The sequence below is a fragment of the Tigriopus californicus genome, chromosome 1 (genome assembly GCF_007210705.1).
Source record: "Tigriopus californicus strain San Diego chromosome 1, Tcal_SD_v2.1, whole genome shotgun sequence".
Lineage (NCBI taxonomy): Eukaryota > Metazoa > Arthropoda > Copepoda > Harpacticoida > Harpacticidae > Tigriopus > Tigriopus californicus.
Window position 1 is genome coordinate 316,362 of NC_081440.1, and position 17,344 is coordinate 333,705.

Below are 17,344 nucleotides of genomic sequence, written 5' to 3' on the forward strand. Positions count from 1 at the left end.
AACTTGCAAAACCTCGACTTACAAAGCCATAACCAGTACATAAGGGCTTGATGAAGGAATCAACTGGACTCGACTAAGAGAGGGGGCCACCCAACCACTGGTTGGCTGGCTGGCTGGCTCGGTCTGTCATCTCTCTTGGGCACTGCTTGCTTACCCACGTGTCCGATGAAAACGATGTTCACATGCTCCTTTTCTGTGGTGGTGGCATCGTGGGCGGGCAGATTACTGGCTTTGGGTTTGCTACGAGGCTTGGACGAGGGCACGAAATGGCCGTCGCTCGTTTCCATCGAACTGTCTTCCTCTTCATCGTCGTCATCGCGATCGTCGTTGGGCGGCCCCTCGTGATTCCGACCACCCTCATCCTCGGGCGTGGTGGCTGATGTGCCCGAGCCTAAACTCACGTCCACCACGTCTTCCCAGTGTTCGACCGTGGGCGTGCCACTCGCCGTGCCTCCCGCCGAGACAGTCGGGGCCACGGGCAGAAAAGTGGGCACGAACTCCATGGCGTTGACGTTTAAGTTGGTCATCCGGTTATCCAGATCCTCATCATGATTGACGGGCTGGGCCATGGTGGAAGAGACGGGCGTCGGACCGGGAATGACTCACTGCAAACAAGATTAGACCAAGATTAGTCCAAGATTAGTCCCAGACTAACGGAGACCGAGGGATGTCCCCAGCGTGACAGGGACATTGGGTAGCCCGTCAATGCGGCCCATAGCCCGGGGTAGCCACGCGTAACCTGATCGCTTCCTGCCTGAGAGCGTCTCGCTGTTCAATAACCAGAGCGAGAGAACCACAAGGCCGCTCAACCGGTCCTCACCCACCCTTCATCCGGGCGGGCTCAAAGCCACTCACCCACACTGACTGACTGGCTCCTGCCTATCTGACAGAGGAACTCACCTTCTGACCGACGGTGGTGGACTGGCAACGCGTCGCCGCACCCAAGAAGGTCCAGCGCCTCAGCGGGTAAGGGGTGGGTCTCGAGCGTTCCGGATGTCCAAACAGGGGCCTGATCACGTCTCGAGCAAGGGAGACGGGCGAAACGGGCGAGACGGACCAACGGACCCAATGCGGCGAGGTCGGCCAGCAAGATTGGCAACGTTGTTGAAGATGGATTTGGGACTCGCGTGGCGCACGTTGCACGACTTCTTTTTGTCACTCACTCACTTACTCACTCACTCAATTGATGGACTGAGTGCAGCGTCGGCGTCGGCGTCAGTGCGCCCTAGCTCCTCCAAGCACCAGCCAGGCCATCGGACCCGGCGCCGGCATCAGGGTCGCCATTTGGAATCGGATAAGTCGGGGCCAGTGGCCAGCCACCTAGGAGAACCGCCGTGGGCCTCGGATTCAGGCCGTAGCCGGCTGGTTTGACCTCGTCAGAACCCACTTAAGATTTGGGAGTCCAAGTGTAATGCCTGTCTCATTGGTCGGGAAGTCCTGGACTCTTTCAATAGGGCATCCCTGATGTCAATTTGTGCCATGTGTTAGTGACCTCCAGCGAGCCCCGGAGGAGCCGCTCCAGCTCCGTCCATTTGGGGATTGAGGCCCCACAAAACCGTTGAATGGTCTCAATTTAAATTATTGAGAAATTGTACCGCCTATATATTTCGGTTGTTTTCCCTTATCATCCATGCCATAACTGAATGATGCCGGACAACACTTCCCTCTGTTCTTGACCCGGTTTCAACACGGTCGCCCTAACACAACAATCGGCTGAAGCCTAGAATGAAATCCCACTGTTTCTCAGGGCTGGTCGGCTGGAAGGTGATCTCTTTAGCAGGCTGAGAAAAGAGGCCGAGGGCTGTGGCTGGTTTCACCCGGTCCTGGCCTAGCAGGCTGACAAGGCCGGAGGAAGTGCCTGCGTGGACACTGCGAGAACGGATGGTCTGAAACGTCTGAAACTAACAGTGCCAGCTTTGAATTAATGGTCGGTACCAACGCTACCCACGAATGAATCCACACGATGTCAAAAATTGGATGCTCATTCAGACATATGTCTGGCCATATGTGTTAGTGTGAGATATTCAGACAGAGCATGATTTTATTCTCACCATGCCCACCGGCAGAGGGCCGTTAACGCCGCCGGCCAAATTTGGACTCGAGACACAGTGACATCTATTATCATTGATCTGCACATTCCACATTGAAACATCCAGTAGGGTCAAATTTGGATACGAGACGCAATAACAGCTATGATCATTGATCTGCACATTTCACATTAACATTAATAATAATAATAATAATAATAATAATCTTTATTGCGACTCTTGGTTATGTCATGGCGTAAAAGTAACTATAAAATAAAATCTGATGTATATACATTATACAAAATGGTAAAACAAGAAGAATGTCAAAAAGGTAGAGGCAATAAAATAGTTGACTAGAAAGTGATATCACAATGAGGATGACTAGAATTGGTTCAATGCACATGAAAAAAGGTAAGAGGTGAGTTGCAGATAGTACAAAGACAGGTAGGTAGAGGTAAGTGATGAAAATCATGGTTATTGCAGTAGAGTGGATGGGCCAGATTGAACAGATCCTTTGTCAACTCCCGTCGCTAATGGCATTTGGCTGGGAGACGGACAAAGGTACGTGACCGCCAATACTCCGAAGGGATGTCGGGCCAAGGACAATAAGGTGTTAGCAAGTCCTTGACCGGGAAGGACAACTTGTGTCCGGACATCACCTCCGGAAAGGTCAGGTTCCCAACACTGTTGGACACTAACCTGGCCAGCCCGATGGTGAGGGGCTCGGTTTCACATAGAAAATGTGTCCATGCATTGTTGGCATATTGGGGCACGCAGAGGTATCGCTTGAGGAACTTGGTGTAGGTGGCATCGGCGGATTTGATGGTGGATTGGGCGGATTGGGCGGAGTTGGGAAGCCAAAGGTGTAGGCCGTAGAGAAAAATTGGGGTGACGTAGATCCGGAAGAGTTGAAGGACTATTGGGAGGGGAAGATTCTTCATGGGAAGTCTATTGCATATGTATCCCTGGCCCTGGCCTTAGTTATTGTGGATATGCTCCTACTAAATATGCAGCAGTCTATGCCGTACTCTCTCAATGTCAACTCTATTAATTTCTCAGTTACTCAAAATCTTGTAACCTAGTTCGAGCAACACATAATACAGCATCGTAAAGTTAAAAAAAACTATTCATCCAAGTTACAAGTATTTAGAATGCGAAGAAGTTGAAGCCGAGCTACAGTCAGGGCATTTGGTAGGCGAGTAATTTTAAAGAAAACTCATTTGTGAAATTTGTAAAAGCTTAGAACCTACTAATGAAATAGTCAAAGATACTTGTTGATAAACTTTTTTTTGGTTGTTTTTTTCACGGGCTTTTCTATCCGCTAGAGGGAATGTCATCCCCAGTACTATTAAAATGAAAGGTTATAGTTCGTCTATTTATTATCTTTTGTGAGGTCTTGCCTTTTAATCAATATCCAGACATCTATCAAATGTCCATAGTACTCTTCATCCTCCCTCGCTCCTACTCGCCATTGTTCTACCTTTTGTTCCCCTCCAATAACCTAATGACTTCTTCATTCACCATTCAATAATATATATCCATTCCCCGAATCCAATCCGGCTCTCTCCACTCATTTCGTTCCAATACCTTTCAATCTTAATGTGATATTTGGTCCACCAACGAGTTTGAGTTGGCAGACCGAGCTGGTCCTTGAATGTAGGGTTGCCATGGAACTTGGGTCAAAAACTTGTCCCAGTCTGACTTTAATCTTGCTACTGGATCAACACCTACATACTCACTACGAATATTAGAGGGAAGCAGCTTAAACAATGAAGGAGCCCGAGAAAGAAGAGAAGTGGACTTACGTATTGTTCGAACTAGCCTGGATTCTCGAGGGCTTGAAGGTGCCTTCAAAACGCACGTTAAGCCTCTGCGGTCACTAGAATTGACCCTAAAACCTGGGTTGGGACAAAGCTCATGAATACTTTTGAAGACACACTGTATCAGATACCTTTCGTGCCTTCTCTGAATACTGTACAATCCCAACCTTTCTAACCTCTCCCAATACGAGAGCTCTCTCATTCCTGTGATGTTTCTAGTGAAACATATTTGGACCTGCTCGAGCTTTTGCAAACCGGCTGAACTAATTCTAGCCCAAATGGGCGAGTCATATTCAAGATGTGTCTAAACAATCGACTTGTATAGATTTAGCATCGTGACACTATCTCTGGACATATTTGAAAGGATATCCACCTTCAACTGGATATGCTCATCGAATTTTCCATTATTTTGGAGGACTACACTTAAATCTTTCGTAGATGAGACCTGCTCAATATTTTTACCTCCATTATATACGAGTGAAGTATTCAAAGGAGTTGAATCGAAGGTCATTGCGAGGAATTTCATACCGTTAAAGGCCATATTACTCTCAGTAACCTATCAAATAGGTCCTTTGCCAGGATAATGGAATCTTGGCTATTCCCTGCCAGAAAACTAACTTAGTATTACTGCCAGTCTCTCTTCTTATGCTGACGATACAACGCTTTTGGAGCGGGGCAATGAATATTATAAGAAGGCGGGGCCCTAAGAAGGAACCCAGGGGATCACCCTTCTTGTGTGTCACCATCATGTAAGTCACTAAGGGATCCCTCGACCTTAAAAATTTGCTTCTTACCATGAGTGAAACTTTTTAACCAATTGAGAACCTTGCCTTGGATCCCAATGTCATGACGTCCATTCAACAAAGGCCATGATCTACTTTATCAAAGGCCTTGGTAAAATCAAGACATGCAACATCGGCTGACTCATGACTCCGACTCTACCAACGACTTCCTTCAAGTTGTGCAGAGGAATCAGCGAATTTACTACCCCTTCAAAAATCGTTGGAAAAGACGTCGATAGGTACCTTGAAGCATAGCTCAGTATTTCACGACGGTTTCGGACAAGCCAGAGTTGAAGTCCATACCAAGGTGGACGGAAGAGGCCATCTTCATCCAACTCGCGAGTGTCTGCTTGGAGGAGGAAAACGATTACGTTGTTCCATCAATGTCTGGCAAATTCAAGACATATCCGGATCCCATGAAAATCCACATAAAAAAAAGATTATGCAAGCCATTGGATTTGGAGAGCTTGCCCTCACCAGGACCTTGTGGCCAGAGATCTTCCCCTCCTTTCCAAATCTATTGACACATTGGCCTGACCCTACTTCGCCAGGATGACGAGGTGGAACTGCCGGAAGTAAAAAAATGCGGCGGAAACGCCTTCCAGGTCTGCCAAAGATAAGTTGAGATGATGACGGAAGAAAATCCGCCCAAGATGTTCTTCATTTACAATTGCCTGGCGAGTCGAGGAGATTTGGACACAAAGCAGACGCTCTTTTGTCTGGCTTGGAACTTCAACTGGACCCAAGATTGCACCATTGCAAGATTCAAATGTGCTTATATGGCAACGTGGGCATTGACTGTCAAAATGCCTCGAACACATAACTCTTTTGTTATCCTCACCCTCCTCTGATTACCTACTTTCCTGCATGGAAGATCAATAGACTTCCTACGCTAAACGAAATGTTATTTACGATCTGCACTTCACTGGATGCTCTTTGAGCAAACCGCTAGCAAATATATGGCCGATTCCTCATTAAAGAATCATATGTTTTGTGCTCTTTTTTGCTAGTTATATCAAAATCTTTGACATGATTAGTGACTTAGGTCTCACTCATAATGTCCAGCACAGAAGCAATGTACCGTGTCTCTTGCCCATTTTGCTTGGGCTGTCCGAATTGCAAATACGGCCCCTACCAAATTGTGCTTCGCACAATTAAGGAACGGCTCCAAATTCCGAAAACTAACGCTTGAAAAATTCAATTAACTTTCTATTCGGCTCAGACTGTTATTCTCACTTTTCTTCTTTTTCATAACAGCAACTCTGTGCTTTAAAGCAAGCACAACTAAGTAATAGTCCTTTTCATTCTCCTCTACATCCTCATGGTGGGGACTAACAAACGTAGAAATACAAGAATACGCTCAAAGATGCCTGACTGAACAAGGTATTTTTCTGCAAAGTCAGTCGTTTAGGCAAAGGTTCCAGTTGTTCAAAAATCATTGCCCGATAAATCCGGACCACCCTGTGTGCTCGACTTTTAATCTTGCTTTAGCCTTCGAGCTCAACTTTATAAGAACTGTTCCTAGCTAACGACGTCAGGAACGTTTGGCAATGATGCCAATGATATTGAAAACCTGACGTGCCGATTGGCTAAATTGCAAATGAGAAGAATTTCAGGATCGTTGATCAGATCATTCGACTGGTAAGAAGCAACTAACACTGAAGGAAAGAGGTTCTAGGAAAAAAAGGATTCAAGACAATATTAGCTAAATGTAGTAAACAGCCTTTTGAATAGTCCTTACCGAAGTGTTTTCATTCAAATAATCCTCCTCACTCAGCTTGCTTTAATAATAGTTGAGCGAGTACTAGTTTTACGATCATTCACGTTGAGGGCCGTCTTGTATTGAGACCTCATGTATCTACTTCTTCATTTGAATTCAACGAACTACCATTCCGGCGCTACTACTTCTTCATTTGGCATGAATCATGGACGCGTTGGCAAACTTCCACTGGCTGATTATTCTTGGAACATCATGATTTATGGTGTTCTAAAGCTCATCCAATTCTTGCGTGTCAACCTTGGGAATGATCAAATTAGATCGTTTCCCAGGCCATAAAGGGCTTGATGGAGTTTTTACTCGTCCTCAAAACAGTTTACATTCTATTGGCTTGTCAACATGCCAAACCCAAGAAAGACCATGTAGATCGGTGCGGAACCAACCCACGTTTACCATCTCACAACGAACATTCGTGAGCTTGTCAAAAGTTTTGGCGCAATAATGTTGAGATATTTTGACATACATTTACGACCCTTACTGGCTGCTTCAGAACAAAAGTAAGACCCAAAAGTGCCTCTCATCGATTTTTACTGATTTGCCACATCAATTCGAGCTTGCGGCTCAGTGACCGGACTTGAAGTCTTTATACACTCATATTACCTGTAGTTGAAATCTGGTGTATGGAGCAAGGTGTTATCGCGTCAAAGGCTATTAGGAAGGGAAGAGAGTGCGTGACTCGAGATGTTTATTTTCAAGATGCGTCAGTGTAAGATCAAAGCTCAAGCGCTACATTGCAAAGAAAGATGTCCTGTGAGCAGGGTTTGGCGTCTGCGGCAATATTTTGCTCTTCATAGAAGTTCTGTGAATCTATTAATGATAGAGAGGAATGTATATTGAAGTCAAAGAACAATGTAAAGAGCAAAGTAAAAGAAAACTTCGGGCGTTTTGAAGGTTAAGAAATTGGACATTTTTTCAAGGGTTTGGGCTTCTTTTCATTTTTTCCAACTTTTGAATGTATTGAGGCAATCCTTTAAAACCTTACAATTTGGACATTTTCCTTCTTTCCCTCTTTATGTATGTGTTTTCTTTTCAGGCAAGACAAATCCAGATAAAAACCAAAAATCAAAATATATCTCAGAGTTTTTCCTAAATATTTCGAATTTACCTCACTGTTTGTGCGACTTAGGGTTTTTAGGGAAAAATTCGAAACTAGCTCTTTTTTACTTGACCTCCGACTTTTAGGGCTTCTACAGGGTCACAGTTAGAGACTACAGTTGGGGCTGGTTAAAATCATACATACATCAAGCTCATTAACGGCTTGAACATGAAAAAGAACACTTGAATGTGTATGTAACAATTTATCTTCCAGTTTCATTTCTGATTGTTAACCAGTGAAATGATATTTTCTAATCTATAATGGACTTTGACAGTTTTGTCCTTTTTGGCTGATTTTTTTAAGTCCTTAATGGTGGTCGAATGACAAAACACGGGGATGATGGGTCAGCTGACATCAAGAGATGACGTCAGTGTTGCCATTTTGGCTCTTTATTTACGTTTTTAACCTAACCTTTCAGTTGCAAGGACCTGGGGGCGCCAAGGCAGCGGCGTAAGCCTGCGGCAGCACGGTTGCAAAGTCCTGAGGGGAGTTAGGCAGCGGTCATGGAGCAACACGCAATTGCCAAAATGGCAACACCTCTAAAACAACAATGTGGCACACAAAAGTGAGCGCACAAAAATATTTATAGCACACCAAATGTACAAATTGAGACACTGAATTGGACAATGTACACAGGAAGTGCACACCAAAGGAAAAAAGTAAAACACACTCGAACCAAGCACACAGACAACACAAACAGAAAAAGGCAAGCCAAAGAATAAAAAGGCACACCATACAATAAAGAGGCAAACTGAAAAATGAATCTCGCACTACATTTTTTGAAACCTTGATTCTACCCCTTTTTGGTAGTTGGAGGTTACATGATGCTTCATAAACCATTGACAATATGTTAGATTGCCACCTGTGCACCAATTAACTGAGGTCTCTCTACAGCCAAAGTTATCCAGCCTTGATAATGCTCTGCACCCACACATGGTCAGTTGGTCATCTTAACATCACTGGCAAATGTTTTGGGGTATACATGTTCTTGGTTTGTGCACTGCTTTGCTCATTTGTTTTCCCAAATTTTGTCTTGGGTGCCTTCTTAAAGTTTGATGTGCCTAAATATTGTTCGGTGTGCCAAAATCTCTTTCTTTGTGTATGCCCTCTTTTGTTTCTGCATATTTTTTTACCTAAGGGTGTGCCAATTTATTTTTCGGTGTGTTAATCAAAAACTTTTATGTTTGCCCGTTTTGATGTCACCCATTCTTTATTCTACGCATAATATTCCAAGCAACGATAACCAAGCTCCCAAAAACACAAAAGGGTGGGATTAAATGCCTCTATTGGTCTTAAATTGGATCCATTTTACCTCTTCATTCAAAAATTAATGCATTTATTTGTCTTGGAACTAAAGGAGTCATGATTGCCCACCGTGGTTTTAGACTTGAAAATGAAAAGCAATAAAGGATTTTTGGCAGTATATTTAGGGACAGTTTTATCGACCCAATGCACGTAACGGCTTGGAATATGTTGGAATGGCATTACTGATCAAAATTGTCGTTGCTGATATCACAACCAAGAATATTTAAATAACTGGATAGAAGACAGGAGATTGTCGAGAAGAATGGGGTAAGTCTAATAAATAGGAACAGAATAAATGTTATTTATGTACACAATCACAAAGAAATCAATCTAACGGACACAAAAGAAGGCAGGGTCTGTGTGTTTTCATTACTCAAACCTACCCTCTTTATAAGCATTTCCCCAACAATTAGGGGTGAACATTTAGACCTTCGTTGAACATCTTTCTCACTCTTCAGTTCTCTCCATGAATGTTAGGTATATTCCAATAGTGGTTTTACGTATTTGTGCGTGAGATGAAAGGGGGTTCTAGTCTGTAGGCAAATCGGCGGAACATTTTCCTTGTCCCCATGGGTATAACAACAATATTTGGCAACAAATTCTGCTCCTGACAATTATTTCATCTAATGTAGTGAAGGAACCCCTGACAATGGGGCCATCAAGGAGACGAATACACTTGTCTTTAGTGATGTTTTCCATTGAGTGCTACCATGGCCGCAGCCGCAGCTGCCGTTAGTTGTTGATGATGAGGGGCAAGCCGATGTTGAGGCTTTTTCGGCCCTCCGTTTTTGCCACGCTTATTTAAGGCTCCGAAATATAGGTGGCTATTCTCTCCCAAGAGCTCTTTTAATTTCATGCGCTCCAAGATCTTCTTTCGGAGTATTTCAAGGGTTCGAGGTGAGGCTCCCGTTCCAGAGCGGACGTGGCGTCCAGTTAGGGCCCGTGGAGCACGCCTTCGAGGCTCGTCAGAAGGGCTGAGGGGCGAGGAGGAGCGCCCTTGGAGAACGCCCGACGAAGGTGAAAGAGGACTGACCGCTGAACCACCAGCGCCACCTGGGAACAACATATGAGAATGGGAATGTGGACTGGACTGGTTGTTGCGGAAATTACTCAGGGGGCTTAATGGACCTCGGAGACCGGAGTAGGAGAATCGATCGAACTGCAATGAATGGACGGATATACGTGCATATATTAGCTTTTTTTTATTTGGACCTCTGGCTGAGTTGGAACTCGTCAATCTGTTTCTCTAAATTCTGCAAATTGCTCGAGTAGCTCTTTTTAAAATGTGACTGACCCTATTGAACGCTTTGAAATGCCAATGCAATAATTGCTCAATGCATCTTCAGAAGGAGAGGATGACAAAAAGTGAGGGCTTTAATCATGCATGAATCAAACCTTTAGCCAAATCGCGAGAATCACTTCGGGCTTTGGTGGTCGCGAGAGAAACTTTTTCCAACCAAAAGTATTTTTATAATGCTTGCGCTCTATTCTAAGCCGGCATAAAGGCTGTATGTACGTAGACATGTATTCGTTAGGCCGGCATGGCTTCCAAAGCAAACCAACAACCCTGAACAGAACTTTGATCGACTATTGCAACCAACCCTGCTTGAGGAGGTAATCGCTGGATGCGTTATGGTGTGTGTGTGTGTGTGTGTAGAAGGCAAGATTATGGTGATATTTCCGACGGTTTTGCGGCTACCTCCCAAAGCAGTCACCTTAGCCAGGCCAATATGTGTTATATTTGCGATCCACCACATGTTCAAAAATAAGCACCATAATAACACCGACAAAAAACGAATCCCCGACCAGCCACAAGGTACATCGACGTTGTTGGGATATTTGAATACATCATTTAATTTGAGAGGGAGTCACTCCACCTCGGCTAAGAAAGGAAAGCATGCCTATTGAAGTGCTCTTTTCTAAGGTTTCGCGTTTTGCATAACAAAGAGTTTCAGTTGAAATTGCTTGGTCGGGAGTTATCTCTCTGCCCCCCCCCCCTTTTTATGACGTGAGCCTAATTCCGGTACACTTCAGAGGCAAGTGGTTCTGTTTTAGTGTGGTACTCTGGTTTAAAGCCTCATTGAGCATGCATTAAACCTTATGGCCAACTAGCCGATCAAGCTCCTGACTTTACTTGATTCGTGAGAATTTACACTATTTGGATACAACAATGACAAGATCAGGCTTTTAATTGTTTGTCGTGTAGAGGGAGCGCAAAAAAGCTGAAGCTCCAACTCAACTCGTATCAAAAAACACGAATAAAAAACGCAGATAGCGTACTTTATTTAGTTCAGATGTCAAGAGTTGACAGTGCACCTTAAACCAGATGAAGATTGAGTTCCTTGGAAGCAATTTAGATGTCAACATGACAGGAGCAAAGTTGAATGGCGGAGATGCGTGCCAAGTTACTGCCAACCAACCCAGAGGCTCTCAATTTAGCATTGAGAGCAAACAAAGTAAGTACTGTGCTCTCAACAACCAATTGAGATCTTTCGTTCCTGTGGATACGGCGGATGATCATAGGTCATGCTTTTAAATGACCACTATTGGCATTCCATCAATATGCATACTACATGATTGCTTTGCTTCGTTTTGTCATGAAGCCAAATAAATCGAGTCATTCGTCGTCGGCTTGTCAAAATCTGTTAGTTGCTCTAAATGTTTCCGTCTTTAGGTCCCGTACCCGAACTAAAGCGAGCACGTCGTCGATACATTCTGGTATAGAATGTACTCTTAAGTGCACAAGATTTGACTGCCGAGCCATTTGCGCAAAGCAGCCATTTCCACCCAAACACTTTAATTGTAGGGAAATGAGACATCAGAACAAAGATTTCTCCCAATCTCAACGTCAAAATAAAGCGGATCAAGCCGAAGAGGGGCAAACACACATACACACACATGCACACTCACGAATGGTAGCACTCCACCATTCAACAAGAACCAAGTTGTTTTCTGTTTTTTTTATTTGCTGGGGAACTCAAGCTCGGCGCCAAACAACTACCGACTTCTCCGGCTAAAGATAAATACGCATTTCCGACAATGTCAACCCAGATTTTGAAATTTAGAACAACCATCAACCACCCTGTCAGGCAAGGTTAAATATTCCAAACCAAACTGTCAGAACACTTTAGTGAGCGTCTGGCTAGAAAGTGAACAACTCGAGGCCAAAATGGCAATTGCAACAAATGCAGAAAAATGTGCCAAAACACGTATGTATAGTACTTCTAACTCACCTCTGATCTGGATTCCTTCGGACTCGGCTGATCTCGACTGGGTTTGTGTGTGGCCTCAAGTTTAGGACCTAAAAGGGGCGAATGATGGCCGGAACCAGGGGTCTTCGAATTGGTCATCAGTTGTTCCACGAGTTTGTTTTGTTGAGCTTGAAGTCCTTGGAACATCTGTGCGTAGTACCCGTAGTAGAGCAAGGGATTAGCCGAGGCCGCAGCGGCAGCGGTGGCTGGATTGGACATCAGATTGGTCGAGGTCAGGAGGGCGGATTTGATGAAATCCGGATTACTTCCGGAAGATCCAACGCCGCTTAGCAAAGCCGCCTGAGCTAATTGTAGTTGAAGGATCTGACTCTTGAGCACATCTTGCTGTCGATGGACCTTGGGAGATTCGGTGGGTCGTCGATCCACCGGCTCAACTGGGAACGATGATGATTTGGGCCTGGCTGACACCTCCTCCTCTTTTATTCCCCTGGGATAGAGATCAGTCATCGGCCTGACCGACAAACATGGAGGTGTAGTGGCCGGGGTCATGGGGTTCGATTGTTTGCGTCGGTTGATTTTCTTGGGCAAACTAGTCACGGGAGTGAATGCCGTCTCCGGGGAGGGCGGCTGTGGCGATGGGTTTGGAGGTGATCGACTCGTGGCCGAGGAGGAAGATGGCGAATCCCCAAATTTCCTGTTGAGCAAGGCATCCAATCGGCGTTTCTTCACTTCCCTTCCCGGGTGTTGTTCACTTAGGGAGGGCGTACTGCTGGCTGCACTCTCCGGGGATGCTCTTTCCGTGGCGTTGTTCTCCCATTTGGCACGAATTAGCTCCAAAGGAATGAGAGGCTTGTTCTTGCCATCGGTGGCTTGTGAGTCCTCGTTTTCTGTCTTGGGCGAGCTTTCATATTCGCTCGGGGCCACCATTTTCTTGACCCGTTGTTCGTCCGGGTCTGGCCAATGTCTTTTTTTGGGTAAGCGAAGAATGGGATCACTACTGGGTGGGGTGGTTTCATTTTGCTCGCGTTGCTGTTTATGAGCCATGTGTTGGGCCTTGACCAATTCGGCCAAACGCTTGGCATTGATCATGGATTGCTCGTCCAGACTGTGTAAATGTCCCATGAAAGGGGAGGCTAGTAAGGCCGGGTGAGCAAACGGATGGACCCCTGTGGAACCCCCCAACATCCCGGTGGCACCACCAGAACTTAGATCCATTGGGCAAAGCTCATCCCCGGATTGGGTCCCAGCACTGCTATTGGTGGGTTCCTCGTACAAGCTCTCGGCAGAGCTTCCCCGAGATCCTCTGGGAGCTGATGAAGTCAAACTGATGATTTGTGATAATGTCGAAGACGAGGCCGAAATCGGTCCTGAGCACTGAACAGTCCCACTTACGGTGGACACCGCTGCTGCAGCAGCAGCCGCTGCCGCCGCTGCGACCGCTGCCAAGGTTCCATTGGAGGAAGCCGTGGATGAAGCAGCGCTGCTCGGATTAGAAGTGACTGCCAAATCAGAGTGTGGCATTCTTCCTGTCAGATATGCCTCTCTCTCTCCGCTTTGCCAGTGACTAACCCTTTCTGGCTCTTGCTCTAAGTTAAGGTTGCTCAGCACTGGTAGGTGGTTGCTCAAGACGGGAAAGAAGGGAGATGGTAGTAGCTGAGTGTTTAAAATTTGCGAGAGTGGCGGGCGCGGGCGATCCGCGGATGAACCCAAAGATGACGAACGAGACTGCGAAATCAGTCGACACCAACGAAGAGGGACAGACAAGATAGACAGATGGCTGACTGCCTGACTGCTTAGTTGGCTGGTTGGTTGGTGGGTGGGTGGTTGGGTTGAAGATCTCCTCTTTGGGAAAGTGATTTTCTTCGCCGTTTGTGCCTTGGGAGATGTCGTCACTGACTGACTGAATTACTGACTGGTTGGATGAAAGGATGGTTGGTTGGTTGCTTGGTTGCTTGGACTGCTTACTACCCTTGCATGTCTTTTACGACAATGAAGGTAATGATGACGATGGTGATTAGCCCGATCATTTGAGTGACTTGCCTGGAAAGACAAAAAATTGAGTAATTGCTCTATTGTTAAACAGATTTCCTCATAAAAGTTCTCCGTCTTTCGCACCTAAATTTATGGCACACGCACAATTTTGCTTCTTCAAGCATTCGGTTGATTCTGTAATGACTACAATCATCGACCGAGGGTTTTATTACCTTGGAGTCACATTGTTATAATAATAATTATTATTATTGTTATTACGACTACAAACCATCTACTCATTGCTCCACGTGGCCCAAGGGAACTCTCACCAATGACCTTAAGGGGGTGCATGGCAAAATTCGAAAAGAAATTCATCATTAGTTGGGAGGTTGACGCAAGTATAGCATTTCTAGTCGCCAACGTTTACATCTGAGTCAATTTGGGGATTTGATTTGGTTTTCTAGTGGCTTTGTTCTGATTATGACTTCCTCTCACTATTTTAAATGTCAGAATAAAAGGGGACAAAAACTTTGATTTAAAATACGTCTCTCAGTGACGTTGTGTCAAGAACGATTTCAATCACAGGCCAATGATAATTTGGCAAAAAACGAAATCCAACCAAAAATTCAAATGCACATCCTCTGAATTCGTCAGAACGGCACAAACAATGTGCGTAAAATAAGTCCGAGGTTGGCTTGCCGAAGCTGACGACTTCTATGGATGGATGGGTAAACCTGTATGCGTAGAAAGGTGGACGGACTCCCATTGAGGGAAATAATGCCCATTTTTCTCCTTTTCTCTACATGTTGGGATTCTCCTTTGGACTTTCGACGTGGCCATGTTCAAAAATATATCATTTGCATGACCGACTCAAATCGCCCATTCGGTCTCTCGTTGAACCAACAACTCGGGCATCAAGTTTCACCTTTTACTAGCATGATTATTATTATCATCATCATTATCAGCATCATCTCTCTTGATCTTACCCAACATCGTGTATCAACATATCCCTCGGTCATGCTAGTACATACATGAGCATAACTACGAAACCACTCCTCAAGTTCTGAGCTTTCACCTCTTCCCCTAATGCTCAACCTTGAGCTTTTGTGGAAAGTCTCCAATGGGTCCCGTATGTTCTCCCTTATCCTCCAATATTAATATTGTCGTGAACACACCAGCTACAGAACAGCCCAATACTTCTTTTCCAATCATCACACACTGACACTAGATATTACTGCTGCATAGATGTGTGTGCGTGCGTGTGTGAGAGAGAGAGTGTGTGTGATCATATGTGGCGCTCTGACTGGAAACATGCAAGCCAATGGGATACAGAGACCCGTCGAATGTGACTCGGAGCGTTAACCCGACCACTGTTCTGTTCTCAGTCCGTTCAAGACTTCTTTTTGCTCACTTTGGGGGATGCAAGATCCTGATTCGTGGAAATGGCTAGGCCTGATATGGTTGTGCAGATCTGCAGCACCATTCAAAAAAACCGCTCCACATCACATCACACAAGGGTTGACGTGTCTTGTTTGGGCCAATCTGGAGCTCTGGCAGTTATTTCCACGAATTGGATATCATCCTTTTTGAGTGTTCTAACGAAGTTGGCAATTGGGCCATCGTCATGATTGATCTCATCGACGGATCGCACCACTGGTTAGGTGGACTTGCTTAGTAGTACTCTACTGTTGGTGTGCGTGTAGTACATAGAATGCACTCAGAGGACGACGAGGTACACATACGTACCAACAGATCACCTGGGTTTATTATGCATGTTCAAGTCGTAATGACTTCAAATAGGGAGCGATTGGCCCAGACCAGTAACTCTTTCTAGCAAGGCATGTTGTTGTTGCTGCTGTTGTTGCTCTACGTCAACAAGAAGTGATCTGGCTTCTCCGGCATTTTATGTCCGTGTGCAGCGTTGCCACAGACGACGGAGAGAGTTGAACGGAAGAGCTCGAATAGTATTGATATCAAGACCCGGGGTCTATGCTCTCATTAGCCTAACTATCATTATCATCATAATTAATTACCACCGTTGTTATTATCATTGGTGTGGCTGTTGCTGTCCAAAGCTAAACCAGGATTGCAGAGGTGTTTTCAGGCACACCAGCACAACAATCCCCCATGGCTTGGCCTGAATGGTGACGAGGGTGGTTTCCGATTTTGAACGTCCTCGCTCTGCTTTTTCCCAAAACCCAAGCCCCACCGGAGAAGGGATCTGTATTATACTCAGACCACCACCACCACCACACAAAAAGCAACAACAACAACAACAACAATTGCAGCCATTACAACTCCGTACCTACACCATGCACCAGGCAAGATCATGATCAAAACAGACAGGGCCGGAGAAAAGTGACTTTAGAGACGCTTTCCTTGGCTGAGTGGCCGCCGGTCATTCAACCATTCCCGATTCGACTCCTTCCAGAACCGAACCGATCAACTGCCATGCTAATCGTCACTCCGTCAAGCACTCTTTTTTTGAGCACTTGTTTTTAAAGAGCCAGGAATGTTGGGCTGGCAAGGACTTGTTGCCGAAATAGTTTAGTCTCTCGTCAGAGGAAAAACACTTTTTTTGACGCGGTTCTAGATTTCGGAACCCTCGAAGAGCGAAAGATTGATTTAACGCTAAAGCATAGATTGCACTTACCCTCTATTCTGGAGGCAGTTAATTGAAAGGATCAAGGATTTCCGATGGCCAGAAATCTTAATACCCCAAGTTAGGCAACACGACATCAAGAAAGAGAAAGATCAAACCCATGTGATGATCTAGCACTAACACATTCTAGGAATGGAAATGTTTTTGAGGCCGACTATTGTCGTGGTGTTGTCTGAATGGAGTTGTGCACATACAAGTGGTGGCAATTCGAGTTCACAAGTGAGGCCGAGGGGGTGAAGTCATTTTCGGATTTGGACACTTTTAAGATGTTGATACTGATGGCGATGATGATAATAATGATGACGATGACGACAAGCCCTGGTTGAACTCTTCTGAACCCTGGGGATGATCGTCCAACGAGTGGCCGAAGCAACGAAAGCACCAACAATAAATACAATAACAGCAGCAGCAGTAACTACCCTGAAGACACGAAGTCCATTCAAGTAGGCCGGAGATCCACAAGTGGGTGAGTTTGAGTCACTTGGATGGATGATGAAGATGGTGGGGTGAAAATAATCATAAATTGAGGGCAAAGACTGTTGCTGTTGCTGCTCTTACTCCTCCTCATATGCTATTAGTCACTTGATGTGTATAGATATGTTTAGAGCAAGTGAAGTGTATTTAGAGTTGGAGGAGGGTGGAGAGGGGAGTCCGACGCACGAAGGGTGAGAAATGCATCCTAATCCTGATCT

The 17,344-nt window shown here is 45.2% G+C and overlaps 2 protein-coding genes across 2 annotated transcripts in view; both read right to left on the reverse strand.

The window, feature by feature from the left end:
• Window positions 1-1,185, reverse strand: part of LOC131887977 (eukaryotic peptide chain release factor GTP-binding subunit ERF3A-like) — a gene marked incomplete in the record, with an annotated part of 25,979 nt that extends 24,794 nt beyond the window's left edge. The window contains 2 exon segments of the mRNA XM_059236733.1: window positions 159-605; window positions 901-1,185. Of these exon segments, the coding sequence (XP_059092716.1) occupies window positions 159-569 (411 nt within the window).
• A 7,726-nt stretch (window positions 1,186-8,911) lies between these two features.
• LOC131887928 (uncharacterized) lies at window positions 8,912-17,058 on the reverse strand. The gene is made up of 3 exons (XM_059236667.1): window positions 16,644-17,058; window positions 12,041-14,059; window positions 8,912-9,966 (listed from the first exon to the last, which is right to left on the reverse strand). The coding sequence occupies exons 2-3, from the start codon at window positions 13,538-13,540 to the stop codon at window positions 9,490-9,492; spliced, it is 1,977 nt and encodes a 658-aa protein (XP_059092650.1). The 5' UTR covers window positions 13,541-14,059; window positions 16,644-17,058; the 3' UTR covers window positions 8,912-9,489.
• Between the last annotated feature and the right edge of the window lie 286 nt (window positions 17,059-17,344).

Excerpts from the sequence above, each read along its gene's own strand:
- LOC131887928 (XM_059236667.1), bottom strand. The coding sequence starts at position 13,540 with ATGCCACACTCTGATTTGGCAGTCACTTCTAATCCGAGCAGCGCTGCT. Across the intron at positions 9,967-12,040 it reads CGAAGGAATCCAGATCAGAG|TTCGATCGATTCTCCTACTC; the intron begins GTGAGTTAGAAG and ends CATTCATTGCAG.